The 15,963-nt window shown below is 35.6% G+C and overlaps 2 protein-coding genes across 3 annotated transcripts; one reads left to right on the top strand and one right to left on the bottom strand.

Annotated features, from left to right (window-relative positions):
• Window positions 1-316: 316 nt before the first annotated feature.
• On the bottom strand, window positions 317-9,002 carry LOC103703894 (oxidation resistance protein 1). 2 transcript variants are annotated; one of them, XM_008786937.4, is made up of 9 exons: window positions 8,699-9,002; window positions 5,551-5,972; window positions 5,371-5,443; window positions 5,108-5,188; window positions 4,927-4,990; window positions 3,234-3,321; window positions 2,977-3,061; window positions 879-923; window positions 317-772 (listed from the first exon to the last, which is right to left on the bottom strand). In XM_008786937.4, exons 1-8 carry the CDS (start codon window positions 8,810-8,812, stop codon window positions 885-887), a joined length of 966 nt encoding a protein of 321 aa, XP_008785159.1. In that variant the 5' UTR covers window positions 8,813-9,002; the 3' UTR covers window positions 317-772; window positions 879-884. The 2 variants fall into 2 exon arrangements, with proteins under 2 accessions (XP_008785159.1, XP_008785158.1); XM_008786936.3 differs by having other exon boundaries at window positions 317-923; window positions 8,699-9,001.
• Window positions 9,003-12,463: 3,461 nt separating this feature from the next.
• Window positions 12,464-15,580, top strand: LOC103703893 (60S ribosomal protein L37-3-like). The gene is made up of 4 exons (XM_008786934.4): window positions 12,464-12,572; window positions 12,665-12,800; window positions 14,753-14,854; window positions 15,210-15,580. Exons 1-4 carry the CDS (start codon window positions 12,570-12,572, stop codon window positions 15,257-15,259), a joined length of 291 nt encoding a protein of 96 aa, XP_008785156.1. The 5' UTR covers window positions 12,464-12,569; the 3' UTR covers window positions 15,260-15,580.
• The last annotated feature ends 383 nt before the right edge of the window (window positions 15,581-15,963 follow it).

Here is a 15,963-nt window from a genome sequence, read left to right on the forward strand (position 1 = left end):
GGAGCCGGTCAAAGAGGGTTGAAATTCAAGTAATCGAGGTCGGTCAGGCCCGACCAAATTGATGGACCACGGCCACCAGGAGGGGGAAGCATGGACTGATCCATCCAGATAAACGCGTGGTTGAATGCAAAATGGTTCTGGCATAATTGTAGGGGGGAAGGCAGATCAAAATGCCAATCAAGATGATGGTAGACTGGTTTCTGGAAATGTAACTGCACCTCCAGCAAACGCTTGCTGTGACTGCTCAGACTATGTTCCATGCTTCTTTGAGTTGTCAATATGGTACAAGGCCTAAATGTGCACATCAATCTGTCTATTTCAAGCAATAATTTGAATCTAAATTATAAAATCAAAAGTTACCTACAAATTGACAGTGGCCTAAAAATCACACTGGAGCAGCCACCGAAGATAGATCATCATATAGTTCACCACTGCCAGATAGATCATCATATCGTTCACCTCTATCTAGACAAGACCAACCAGCTGGAAAATACCTCCCGTGAATGTCAAGCATGGAACCATAGAAGCAACTGCAGATCTTTATTTAGATCTCTGGCATGATTCTTTATCCCCACAACCAATAAGACCATCAACGGATCCCGGGATGGCACTTGATTTTTTTTAATCTTTTTGTGCTTGTGATCATTCAACAGGCGGATCATAAAAAGGCTCAACATAACCACTCGAGAACAAAGAATTAGAGTACAACCTCTCCACAGACTTCGACAGGTTACCCAGAATTGAAGATGGCAACACATCAAATGACATCCAACTAAAGAAATTTTGCAACAAAAGCAATTCAAATGAGGATCCTTGCCCTAAAGAAACGTAGAAACCAACGAACAAAATGATATACAACAAAAGTAACGGCATCCTACCAACAGTTATGTGCGATATTGTGACAAATGAGCGAAACCCCATAGCTGCAAAGACAGAAGGCAAGAAACTGAGAGATGTCTCATGCAATACCTACATATTGAGCAACTGGTGCCCAATAAAGCTTTAAATAACACTGAAATTTATTAACGAATGCAGCATATCAAAACATTATCGTGCAACAACAGGCATTAAATGGATATAGCCGGTCTGCAGATTGGGTGCAGCAGCGGATGATCCAAAATGTCAGGGTGTCAGGTCTCTCAATCTTAATAGATCACAGACTCAATCTAGTGCAATTTCATTAAAATTAAATAAAAGACATATAACGTCAAATTTAGCATTTTGCTATTTTTGCATGAGATCAATTCATACGAGGGTCTAAAGCACATTCATATATCTGGAATTTACTAGTCTTGAAATAAAAGATCAATTAGCAATCGAGGACACATCATGAATTTATTTAGCTTTACTTTCTTTGGTATTGAAGTTTGAATTCAACTGACAGATCCCAATAAGCAAAGCATACTACACAAAATTTTAGATGCATCAACTGATCCTGAATATGCATTCTTATGTGACAAGTTGATTATACAACTGGTTTGTTATAGGCAGGGCTGGTTTGTGCATTCTCCCAAAAATTCGCATTATCAGACAGTGTATCCAGGGAGCTCCAGCAAAAGGAATAATGTTTCAGCTACACAAAAGTTTTGCAAAGATTTGCAGATATAAATTGGTTTTTATCTCATTTTGATCAGAGGCCTACTACTAGTACTATACATCATTGGTAGGCACCTACTAACATGGAAAACCAAGAAAAGAAAAGGTCTAGTTGCCAGATTCAGTGCACAGAAAAAATGCTTAACTGACTTGCATAGCACATGGATTTAGGGCTTAAAAAAATTTAATATACGAAAAAAGATTTTCAGTGAAGTTTTGCGAAGATGTATTCTAAAACCAAGCAACAATATATAATGCAAGAAACGAATTTTGCATGAGCTAGTAAAATATATAATAGTTAGTGATCACTTAGGAAAATGACAAATAACTAGTCACTCCTTATGCTAGGCCAAGGAACTAACAAGTAAATTTCCTCATAAAGTTTCAGGTGCCCTTGGCATTTGTGTACTTACTCCAAACTAGACATTATAGATGTATAAGCTCCATCATTACAAAAGGAATAGAAAATGGAAGGTTGTATATTAAGTTAGAATTGGGATGGAAAAGCACTATAAGCATATCATTCTACAGTTGGCCATAGCTATATGTACCTGGGGATTATATGTTGAGCCATAACCAATATAAAAACTCCTTAACCACCTAAGGGATGGATCTTCGAAGAAATATAACAGAAAGCACAGCTTGGGATCGAAATTGAGCATCATTCCTTTCTCTCCCTTATCACTTTATCTTTTATCTCATTCCCAAACTCCCAAACCGGTCAGTCCCCAAACTCCCTAACTGGTCAGCCCCCATCTAGGGGCGTTTTGATGGCCTTTTATATGTTCCTTTGTAACTTCCTTTCTTCTTCTTCTTCTAAACTTTCTTTCTTTTTCTAATTCCTCCAATCATCTTACTCATGAATATGTAAAACTAAGGACCAAAAGAACATGATTCAATCATAAGAAAAGGCAGCAATGCAAAATTATTTAGATGTTTCGTTCTACTAAATTTTCTTCGTTTTTCTAATTCCTCCAATCATCTTACTCATGAATATGTAAAATTAAGGACCAAAAGAACATGATTCAATCATAAGAAAAGGCAGCAATGTAAAATTATTTAGATGTTTTGTTCTAGTATTAAATCAAGCAAAGATTGCCCATGTGGTGACAAAGTGTTTATGTGATGCAAGAATGCAGCATGAATATGGTTTAGAAAATGGCATGCCTATGTGGATAATGGTTATCATTTGTGATTATCATTAACCTGTCAACTAGAAAGATAATATCATCCAAACTATCAAGATGCAACATGCCGGCACCACTTGAAAAGGGGAAAAAAAGGATAAAAACTCCAAAAAAACACACCAATATAAACAATAAAGACTTCTAACAATGCTGAGGTACCATATCTACCTTCTGATAAGTTTACAAATATTACCTCAACATTCTTTAATTCAAATTCTTCGCTATGAGCCAAACATAAGTTCCCAAAGGTTTCGCACGGGCCACTCATTCCATGTAATCTTTTTGACAAGAAAGAAAAAGTTAGCAGAAAATAATTTATAAGCTGCAATTATGAGATCCATAAAAAAAATGCAAGGTCATACAAGTCTGTATTATTTGACGGATGCAGATGTCATTTGAATTTCAATCTCTAGAAATACTGCATTATTGACAAAAAAATAGTTTACTTACAAATCTTCATCAAGGCGTAATGCAAAGTTCCCACCCCCACCAAATGCCAATAGATCATTCAAGCACAAGTAATAGTACCGATTTGAACCTGTGTAGTATCCCAATATTAGAGAGAGAAAGGGGAGGAAAGATGATTAAGAAGAATTTTTTCCACAGAAGAAATTTGGCAATGCTTGGGTTACATTAGCTGCTAGATACACATGTTCTGCTAAAAAATATTCCATTTGATGTCACTTGTGCACCATATAGATAGGCTAAGAGTTCTTATATCTGAAATTTCCATCACAGCCAAATCAACTTGATTACTACAGAAAGCATACACAGCAAAGTTATACCTGCTAAGAAATAACATGAATTTAATAAGTTGCAACAAAGTAAATAGATGTGTACAAAACAGACTTCTAGCAGAATCTGCAGAACATGTGCACTTAGATCATCTTTTCTTTTTCATCTCTCTCTTCAGAAATAGCAAACCTAGTAAAAAAAGTACCAACAAGCCTTTCCCATCCATCTGGGGTAAGGTTCATAATTTATGGTATCACCCATCAAAAGATAAACATATTCACTTCTTAGCAGGCTAATAGAATTTAAAGATCCAAAATATGAGATTGAATTTCAAATCAGATACATGTTTAGGCAAGACCATTAAACTATTTTCTTGACTGTGGGTGGTAGTCACGTGTAAATTTGGCAATGTGAAACGATCCTCTCTTAATGGGTCTCTTCACCATATTCAGGAGGGAAAAAAAATGTCCTTGCCATGCTACCTAAATGCCATACTATGAATTGTTGTCAGGTTCCTTAGATACAATTTCTTCATGATACCGGTACATATAATTCGCTTGTGGTTCATTGATACATTTTTATGTGTATACTATAACATAAAAAATTATATGACAGTTAATGCCATCAGTGGTTTAGACTGATTTCCTCATACAATTGTAAGGCCTACCATTTTCCCTGCTCATATTCTCTGTTTTAACATTTATGTATTTGAAATTTTGAATATTTGATTCATCACCAGACACCACAAAATGTGCTAATATTATCGGTGCAAGTTTATTTTTCCATAAAACCTCCAGATATTTCTTCACAGTTAACAAGTATCATCGAAGAGCACATATATGACATTCGCTAAACTCGCATTCATGAGTGCAAGGAAATTAAGAGTGTAATGCAGAATAACCGGGCTTATAGAACTTTTGTCAATTTTCTTACAGATGACACCATGGAACCAAATAAGATTTTATGATAGCCACAAATATGAGAACATTGTGTGCTAATAGAATCTGACTGTTGAACCTTCAGTTAATATAAAAGGACACAAAATTCCAACCAACAGCAACTCACAAACAGTTGATGCTAATATTGTCCTGACATCTAAAGAGATAGTTGAGGTGTAAGAGTTTTCCGGTGAAAGATATACCATTTTTGCCATAGATTCTGGCAAAACTGAAGTTATAAAACCTCTTTCAGAAGCTCTCTTTTCCAAATACCAGTAAAACATGAATTTAATATATCTTTTTCTGAATTAGATCCTAATGCCACCATCCAACTCTACTGCAAAACTTCCTTTAAACATAAGGCACTGTGATGAGTTTGAGAAAGACATACTTTTATGAATTTTTGAATGCATAGAGGTCAACATGCAGCAAAGGAAAAAGAATGGATTATTTGATGGTAAGATGAATACCGGTTGCTCTGAAGAGTCTTGGCTCCCCATAAATGGTAGTAAATACAAATGTTTGGTTTGTCCCCTATCCAAAAACAATATGATGAATGTAAACTTCAAGACAGTGGAAAAGCAACATAAGCAAACAAAGGGATCATAACAAGATCAGATGATTGCAGTATGAAAAAATTTAGAGACTCACCTGGTATTTTCTTTTGGCTGTAGGTTTTAGAGGGCTATCCAACAGACCACCAAATATAGCACCTTTCATATCCCCTGCAATCTAGAAAGCACAAAAATATCTCAAAATAATTATTTAACAATATATGCATTTACGTGGATGTGCATGTGCACATGTCTGGCAGTACCACAAAACCAAAAGCTCCTAAGCACAGAAATAAAGAGCACTTAAAATTTAAGAGATAACCCGAAAAAAATCTTGTCTAGGAGCAAGAATACACTCACTAGTAAACATGGGCCCGGGAGATTAACACTCCTACGAAGAAGCGTGTGAAGTGATATCCCATGTCTCCACGTACTGCCCTTCATTTGCAGAGAGCAATAATAAATCAGGGAAAAGAAAAAATGAGAAAAAAAAAAAAACTTTAAGTACCATTTGTAAATAATCTATTGACAACACATTACCTATACAACAAAACCCATTGGCACCCTTTCACAATATTAGGGAGGGATGACTGCAAAAACTCAAACAAATCTGCAGATATAAATGCAGACTTTTCTGAAAGATATGAAACATATTCTCCAGAATCATGTGAAGTTGATGCTTCTTCAGTTCCATTAGATCTGTTAATATTCCTTTCGGAGACATGGTCTAGCTTTTCTTTCAAAATCTCAACTGTTTCATCACTTTCATTTCTGGAGTCCTCACTACAATCCAATGGTGCAGGCAACAAGCAAGACGATAATGTTCTTCTACTGTGTCGACGAGCAGGTGAATTTGGCTTCTCTGCATCAATGTCAGATCTTGTAGGGAGAAGAGATAAAATGTATGAAGAGAAAGTAGATGTCTTGGAAGTGGTAAATTCCTCTGAAGAAAAGGACACTGCCTGCACAATGTGAAATGTTTATGCTGTATGATTTGAGTTTGGATAAGAAAATATAAAAGTGAAGATGCAAATTTGATGGAACAGAGATCATTAATGCATTCTGCTTCATTCTGGAATCTGAATTTTTGTTAAGTGAAAATCAATCTTCAAGAGTAGAGTGGTATAACCCATGCTAGTAAGGATTAGTTATTACAATCAAATAAAGCATTGCAAGGAATCAAGTACAAACGAAAATTCACAGGAAAAGATAAGATGGATCTGTCAATAAAACCTTAGCACTTTAACATGCAAAGATAGGGTAATCGACTGATAATAAAATGTTAAACTAGAATAACACATGTCAAAAAAAAACAAGAAGCCAGACATTTGCATCCTCTAATTAAAACTTATTCACCCACTCGATCCTGGGATATGGAAATGGGTAATTTGGCATCATGCAGTCACTTCTTTGGAAATTAGTTGCTTAATTGCTTAATCAGGAAAGAGGTTCAGCTAAAGTGTCATATAGAACAAAGGAGTGGATTGAAGCAGTCATGACATGAGGGACACCAATCAGTCATCATAGCTAGGTTTTATATGGATAAAAGAATCAATCTTACATCTTCAGAAGAATTTTGCTCCATTTTTAACAATGATGACGACATACATATATAAATTATCAGCACAGGTAACAAAACAATGCTGCAAAGCCTTATCGTCATCTCATCTCATCAATAATTAAGAGGTTTTTCCCTCAAACTATATCTTTGTTAACTAGCAGGTCATCCAAATCTCATGTAGAAAGAAATGATCAAGACATTCAACATGATGGGCATGGAAAGCAAGAAAATATATTTGTTAAAAATCCAGGCAGGTTTCAAAAGAATGGAGATCAAGTTTTAATCCAAGTATGATCATTCAAGTCAAAGTTAACAATATTTTTCTAAGCAACATTGTTCAAAACAGAAGCAACCATAGGATTGTATATTATTGATCAAGTCGGATGAGAATTGTTTTAAAACTCAATTACGTAATTAAAAAAAAATCTATAGTTATTTCATATGCTGCAGAATACCCTACACTTCAAAAACTATATGACAAAGTAAAACTATAAACTACTTAAGGAACATGTCATTTTGAACATGGATGAAAATACACATTGAGGTTGTGTATACATTAAAATATAAACCTAAAAGTCAGAACAAAAGCAAAATTGGTGCTCGTCTGAGCATCCAAAACATTAAAACCTATTGCTGATCTGACTATCAAGAAACTAAAAATAAAGAAAAAAATAGAAAAAGGAGAAATGTTATCGTTAAGGTGATTCCCCAGTTATCACTAATGATGTGTCATGTTCTTATTCGTTAGTTAACTACAGTTAAATCGTACCATTTTAGACATCAACTACCTTTCTAAATTTGCTTCCCAATATTTCCTGAAATCTCTCCATCTCAGTTACCAACCCAACTGTTTTGTGCACTCTTTTTTTATTTTTTTTCTCGTCTTCATATAAATGGTTAAGATTCATTTTACTCAAGCATAACTGATGATTTTAAGTTGCTAATTCTCAGAAATAAAATTGTGAGTAATTTATAATGGAATATATACGCTTTCATGAAAAATTTGGGGTAACCTACACATCATTTAAGACAATAGTGGCATCATTCTTAGTTAGCACCTCATAGGATTAGCTAAACAAAAACCTGATTAAAACCTAAGCTAACATTAAGATTTTAACCACCACTTGAAAGCTTACATTGTTTATTTGACAAGTTAAAATTCTAAAAGAGCAACAAAAATCACCATGCTCCCTTACTCCCAATCCCTGACACTGAGCAGCGAGCACTTTCTAAAGCAAACTAGAAATGTTCATAGAAAAGTTCTATTTATAGATTTGTCATCTTTCAATTGACTTACTGCCTCCCCCACTCCCTTCCATTTGAAATTTCTTATACACTAGTATTCTCATACTGCATCAGAAATTTCCCTTTTTCTTCCATCAAAAAATCAAGTTGTGCCGCGTTCTCACATTTCAATGGCCCAACGATCTCTGGAAATTCCCTGTTGTTGAAATTTCCCCGTGCTAAGTTCTTGATCTGGAATCAGGACTCTCCAAGTTTTCTACCAGAAAGGGCTTCCTTCTCTTAACCTTCTATAAAAACTTTTGTTGATATGATATACCTGTCAAGCTCTCGTGATCAAAGATCAAGCCAAAATGTCCTGTAAATAAATCCCAAACCCTAATGTTGAGGCATCAAGTTGATCTTTTCTGAGAAAGTTACTTTAAAAGTCCACGGCATTATTGCTACTCGCGAAAAAGACAGAGAGCATCCACCCTTTCTATAAAGTATCGTTATACTAATTATTTAAAACAGACCAAAGAAAAAGGAGAGCCATAGATACTAAGGGCATCCCACGAACAGCTAATAGGTTCTCATTATAATAATTATATAAAAAAGAAAAAGCCAATTAAAATACCCAGATTAAAAATAAAGAATTGATGCCCCTCCAACAGCTAATAGGTCAATTCACAATATTCATCTGATGACACAGACGTCAAGAATACATCGATCAAAAGAAACACAAAAGTTATCTTGATTTCAACTTGAAATCCCTAAGATTAGAGAAATTGAATGCTACAAAAAGGAATGTACCATCGGATTCCGTGACCCATCACGCAAGAAGAGATGAAATATTTCCCACAAACAGAAAGCAATGTAAGGTAAGCATCGAGCGGGCGGCATTACCTGAGACTCGTCGCGAGCGATGGGGGAGTCGGCAGTCGGAGGGGAAGGCGAGGATGGCGAGTCCGCAAGAAGACGATAGAGCTTGTCCGCCACCTTCTCCCTCAATGAGAGCATCGTTACAGCAGAGCGATCGGAACCCTAGGCCTGGCCCCAGAAACCCTAGATCTCAGCTCGAATCGAGGAAGCGTACACGGTGGTGGCGAGGAGATACCGAGGTCCCTTCCCAGTTCCTCTGCCCTCCTCTTTCTCTCGCCGCGCTTCGGATGGGAATTCGTGTACGTATATACGGGGACGTGACGGTGGGAGGTCAGACGGATTTCCGAAGATACCCTCACAGAAAAATGGGAAGCGGTCGGCGTTGACGCATTAGGCGCGTTTTTCTTGAAGCAGAGTTACGTTGCGTACGGTGCACGAGAAATTTTAAATGGACGGATGTGATTCTCTGAAACATTCTTACTGCTGATGAAATGAAGTCCCGATGTAATGTAGACCTAAGATTCAGCGGCACATTGACCCCAATTCAGCGCATCATCGGCTGAAATTTCGATTTTATCAGTCTTCCACGTGCCATCCCTATTCTGATTGTCGTTATATTTCGTTTTCAAAATATTTCTTCCACTCCATCACGCAAGCTTTCAATCCTAGCCTTAGAACGTGCGCGATTAACGGATTAACGAAATGCTTCGTTTGAAACCAAGGCCGGTCGGATTTTGGACTTAGACACGGATAAATTCTTTGGTAGGTTGGGCTTTTTTTCTTTCTTGTTTGTTTTTCTGGGTCCATGGCCAAATGGGCCCGACGTAAATCGAGCCCGAGCACACCCAATCCGAGCCCGGCGCAATAGAGATGGCAATGCCTTAATGGGGAACCGACAGGGGAAGAGGGAGAGACAAGCGGTCCCAAAACAAAAGTGTTTTGCACGAGTTGGGCTTAAAATTTAAATATATTTATATCAGTTTCTTGCTAATAATTTTGAAAAGCAAATACTAGGATCTTTGATTATTTTGATTGTACCAGCATAATTAACTAAAATATCCTCCATATAGTTTTTTTTATGATATCCTAACTCATAAAAAATGGATCATGACGGGTTATGTCAATTAAAATAATAATGCCATCTTGTACCAAAATTTTGCTTTAAAAAACTAGCCAAAAAGTATATAATAATAATAATAATAAGTTATTTTTATTTTTGTTTGGTTGTATTTTTGAATAAATTTTGGCTAAAAATATTTTTGTTAATAAAATAAGGGCAAGCATGATTGATAGTTGTGTGCCATGATTAGCTTGTGAAAGCTTTTTTTTTTTTTTTTTTTTGGCATAATCATCCATGTCATGGGCAAGTCTGCTTGCTATAATTTTTCTTTGCTTGTACTTATATTTTAAATATTATTTGGCATGCATCTATTTTTTACACACACACACGGAAAGGGAGATTCTACTTGTGCAAGCTCTCCATTTGCCGCGTAGACATCCATTTAATAACATTATTAATAAATTTTTATATTTGGATATATTATCATCAATAAAAATTTATTAGCTCATTAAACTTTATTAAATATAAAAATTTATTATTAATAACTATATTTGCTTAATGTATGCAGATACTAGTGAAAAATATTTTTCATTAATGTTATACCCTACCCATATCCTAAGTGGCTCATTAGATTACTCTAATATTTTGCTCAACTCTATTACATTTTTACAATCATGATCTTACTTAAAAATGAAGGTATGATCATTAATGGTCTTGCTGTAATGTATTTAAATAACTCCTAAAGGTTGGATCATGATCTTATTTTTTATAATAATATATTATTTTACTACATTGATAGATGTACATTCACTATTAGAAATTTGTATGGTATTATAATATCACAATATTAACATCAAAATTTATTTTAGAAAAAAATTGGGCTCTTGTATCTATTGATTTTTATTCTAATTTTGTTATCTATTCTATACTCTATTCAATAATAGTTGAAAAAAGAAAAAACTACATTCCATGCATTACGCGGGTTATATGCAAATGACTATTATATCCCAAACTTGATGTTGTAGAAAATCCAAAGCCTACTAAAAAAACAACCAAAGAATTTGATAATCAAATCCCAGTCACATTGAGTAGAGGTGGTTTTATTTTGCAAAAAAATAACTCAGCCTCATGGTAGCTTCTCTTTTCATTGGGATCTTAAAGAGCTAGAGCAGGTTAAGCTAGTTTAAGCTTAATTTTAGCCAGGTTTGGTAAAACTTCTTCTTCTTTTTTTTAAGCCATGTTTGGTAAAACTTCTTCACCGTCTTCCTTCCCATGTGCCCTTCTTCTTCTTCTTTTTTTTTTTCGCTTTTTCAAACGCATTTTCAAGTTGTTGAGTCTGGCATGGCTCATTGGCAGCCTAATCAATTTTTCTTCTTCCATTTGCCCCAATAGGCTGTCAAGCATAGTTAAATTTGTATAATGTCACAATCCGATAACTTTATGATATACTTGAGGTTGGTGCTTCTTGCTTGGATGATAGAATCCTTGGATCTCATAACCCTCCCAATTTCCATTTTGTAAGAACATGCAGATAAATTACGCTATACGTCGTTGCATACACAACCTATAAAACATTTATACTAAAGTGAAATGCAATCAAAGAAATTAAATTTTACTTTGAATTTTTGTTCTAAATGTAGCTATTGTAGTTTTCTAATCATTTCCTTTTTTTAAGATTAGTGCCAGAACATCTGTAAATACAATCTATAAATATTTTTTGATATTCGTTAATGATTCAAAAGAATTTGGTGGGATAAAACTGAAAAGAGATGAAATCAACTAAAAATATGCCTATAAAAATAATCAAATAATTGGACATGAATTTTATAATTTTTTATAATGATATGCAGATTAATTTTTTTCTTTTATTTCAAAAGAGCAGAAACCATAAATACACAAGCTCAACTTCTTGTTTTTATTATATCACAGGTCAAATACAAAATGAATACTTGAGAATGCTCTTTATATCAACATATTGTAGACTCCATGCATTGATCAAGATCTTAGAACATCTTGTCTTCTTTTAAATGAGATCTAAGTTCATTCGATAATGATCATTCATCAAGATATTTATAATATAGTTTTGAACGATGATCATTGAAAATAGTTTTAGATTTTTTTCTTGTTGGCATTGGAAAGAGACTATCATATGACTCAGCTAAATATATGATATAATCCTTACAACTATAGGGAGAGTTTTCGAGGTATTTTCCACCTCCTAAAATCCATTATCAAACCACACTCATTCACACGCTATAGGACTAAGTTCAAACAATAAGAAATATTTGATTGCCATTTTAGTACAATGGCCATTATATATTAACAGTGACGATCATTATGTAGCATTTTTGGCATTCATCCATATAAATTAATATTCATAATTTTAAATTTCTAAAGTATCAAAGAAAATGATTTGTCACTCAATCAACAATCACAAAATATTTTTTATTGACCATTATGTTTTATTTTTTATTTTAGAGCATTATTCTTATAGCAGCATATTTTTTAATCTCAAACTATATTGGTACGAGTTTGATCAAACCTGGACTACTAACTGCCGTTATCACCCTTGCATGACGAACCTTGGTTCCTCCATGTACGGTTCAATTAACGGCTAGAATTTGCTTGTCCGTTGATCTCAAATCACGGCCATTGGATTTGACGAAGCCTTTCTGTAATTTTCCCAAAGATAGAGGGCAACAGTACAAGACAAAAGGCTATAAGATTCGCTGCTCCGCCGGCTAGGGTTTTGGTGAGTGCGCGCTTCTTTCTCATTCTCGCGTCCGCCGCCGAGCCAATCTCAGAAGGTGCGACCGGGAAGAACGCCGTTCTAAAATGGTAAAGCCGATCCCATGGGGATTCCTCTCGGTGTTTCGCTAATCCTTGCTCTGAGCGGCGGCTTTTACTTTCTCTGTTTGGTTTGATGGCAGGGGAAGGGCACGGGGAGCTTCGGCAAGAGGAGGAACAAGACCCACACGCTCTGCGTGAGGTGTGGCCGCAGGAGCTTCCACCTCCAGAAGAGCCGTTGCGCCTCCTGTGGATACCCCTCTGCGCGAATCCGCAAGTGTAAGTGCTCTCACCGATCCAGTCGCAATCTTTTGATACTTTTCTTTTTTTGGCTCTTTTTATTTTTTTGAGTTTTTTAGTGGATTAAGATATTGTTTAGGGCATGTACTAGTTATGTTGATGTCTTATCAGCAACTCATGGATCTGATGGATTTGGTGAATTTTCTTTGTTGGAAAATCCACGAAATCGCAACACGAAATTCTGTTTTATTCTTTAATGCAAAAATTTGGATAATTTCCGCAGACTGATGGGCGCTGTTTTATCTTTATAAAATTTGTGCGTAATTTCTCTGTAACTTTGCCTCGATTTAGTAAATCTAGCGCTTTCTTTGAAGGTGATATGAGTGTTTAAATCTCTCTAGCTGTTAATTTTTTCAATAAAGCGTTCTATCATTTAAAAGGAGCATTTAAAAGGGGCAAACTGTTTAAGCGGCGGCGGTTCTGGGCAATGGTCACAAGGGCATGAGATGTGCAACGCATGCTACTGCGTGAAGGGAATGAAATATTGGATGAAATGATTGTTGCCCCACGCTGGTTCAATTTTTTTTTTTGGAAGTTAAAGTCCAGTCCATCCTTGGACTGGAATTTAACTTTTAGTCTCTATTGACCAGTTTTATAACAACCGGTTCAGAGGGCTTGTGATATATAATTTTTTAGAAAAATTAATTCCCCATCCTTTCGATGATTGTGGTATAACAGAAAGTACTTATTGATCGAAACTGCTATTTTTGGACCAAACATTCTGCTAATCCTAATTTTCGGTCCCTAATAGTGATTTTCATTTTTTAAAATTTCGAAGATGCCCCACAAACAAGATTTTAACAGTTGAAATGCGGCACAAAATTCCTGCTATCAAAGAAGACTCGATCAAAAGTAGTTTTTTATGGAAACTCATCCCGCTATCCCCTGGCCGATTGTCGAGGTCCTGCTATCCCCTGGCCGACTTGCTTCTTATGTATTCTTCTCCAAGTTGATATACCGATTACCGAGATCCCAATATCCTGGCCGATTGCAATTCAAAGAATTTTTGGCCAGTAGAGATTTTTTATGGAAACTTATTTCGACAATTGAAGTGGGCAAATTCTCTTCTTCTATGTTTGCCAAATCTTTTCTTTCCCTTTTGGTTCTCTCTCTATAAAATATGAGGTAAAGAAGGTCCGTAAAGAGGAATCCTCTGCACTTTGTTGCTTTTGACCGAGTCTTCTTTGAATCGCAATCGGCTTGGGGATAGCAGGAATCCTATATCTGCATTTCAACCCTTAAAATCTTATTCTTGGGGCATCTTTGGAATTTTAAAAAATGAAAATCGCTATTAGGGACCGGGAATTAGGGGTAGCGGTATGTTTGGACCGGAAATAGAAGTTCCGCTCAATAAGAACTTTCTATTATACCACAATCAACGGGAGGTTGGGGAATTAATTTCTCCTTTTTAAAATTTTTTTCCTTATTTTGTGTACGGATTAATATTTGTACTCCCACTTTTATTTCATTTTTTTTTTGCTGAGATGTAATAGTTGTCTGTGAGGCATCTGAAAGCAATAAAGAAAAAGGTAGAATGAGTTAAAATTTGGGGCTAAATAAGAAAAAATCTAGGAAAAACGTAAATTGAGGACATGTTTAATCAATTATTGATGATCTGTTTTCGTGCAGAATATGTAGACCACTAGAATAATAATTTGTACTAAAATCGTGCAATAAAATAATGCAACAAAATACTCTGTCAATTGTTCCTATATTTTTCTGTCATGACATATTCTAGCCTACCTTTTGTTTCTTATTAAGGAGACACTGTGATGACTGATGCTTTGGCCCAAATCCATTGTGGCTTACTCCCAGCAATTTGTGGCAGTTTTAGTACTTTCAACTTCATTGATTGGATAACTTGGCACTTGACCTTGCCGTGAAGTGGTTTTTGTCAGTGACAAACATTCTATATATCTATTATGTAACAGATAATTGGAGTGTGAAGGCCATAAGAAGAAAGACAACAGGCACAGGAAGGATGAGGTATCTTCGTCACTTGCCTCGAAGGTTCAAGAGCAATTTCAGAGAAGGTATTGCCCCTTTGAATGAAGACATTCAGAAATATTTATGTATGCTGCAAAAGCTAGAATCAGATCATTGTGTTGATTTTTAGCATACAAGGCCTATATATGTCGATCAATTTTTGCTTGGCATTTATGGCTATATAACAAAGGGCCAGTGGCTTATTTATCTTTTATCTGTAAATTTCTTTTGGTCTTTTGCTCATTTTGGTCATTGTTCAACTCTTTCGTGATGGTTTCATATTAACCTTGTTTTATGTGGTCACTGGCTATAATTACTCGAAACTTTAATATCAACTGAAATATTTTGGTTTCAGTTTCTCTTATTGGTATTCTTATAAATCATGTGGATTTTCTCTTTTAGGAACTGAAGCAACTCCAAGGAGGAGGGCTACAGCAGCGACATCTTCTTAACGGGGTCAGAGAGCTGCTTCCATTTGGATGACAGTCACCAAGAAGCATTTTGATCAGTTCTGCTTGACCAGTTTTTTTTGTTTGTTTGATTCTCGTTGAGTTACATTTTAGCAAATTTTTATTACTGAGAATCGAAGGACATAATTGTTTACATGCTTAATTTGGTTAAAGGCAGTTTGGTTATCAGGATGAACCATTCATCTGTTATCATTGGCTGTGTACTTTAGAGTCAATTAAATGGATCTTACCGAGGAGCTGTATCTTCTTCGTGGTTTGAGTTCTCACATGCTGTTCTTCTTTAAATGAGTTTCTGGTTGGCTATCATAAATTTCTTTCGTTCATTTCTTCTACTCTCCTTGTTTAACCTGTTAGTGATATGATATGTCATCATGTAATCTTTTGGCAGTATGAACTTTTTTGTTGAAATTGTTTAGATATTTGTGGATTCTATCATCCTCCCAGTGCCCAACTCTTGTTAGGATGGAGGGTGAGAAACATCTGTTAACTTCATGTTTAGTGATCATTGAATTACTTGATCTGTCCTGCTGGCAACAGAATTGTACTCAGATCATTTCCTGTAGTTAATCGGCAAGTTTACCGCCGAGTTCAAGAAATGGTTCGGGTGCTCGGATGCATCAATCGTTATGAGAAAGGAGCAACAATATTCTTCGGAGGGAAGTGGTTCTTAAGCGTCTTCGTATTCT

Source organism: Phoenix dactylifera, unplaced genomic scaffold (assembly GCF_009389715.1).
Source record: "Phoenix dactylifera cultivar Barhee BC4 unplaced genomic scaffold, palm_55x_up_171113_PBpolish2nd_filt_p 001054F, whole genome shotgun sequence".
NCBI classification, from domain to species: Eukaryota; Viridiplantae; Streptophyta; class Magnoliopsida; order Arecales; family Arecaceae; genus Phoenix; species Phoenix dactylifera.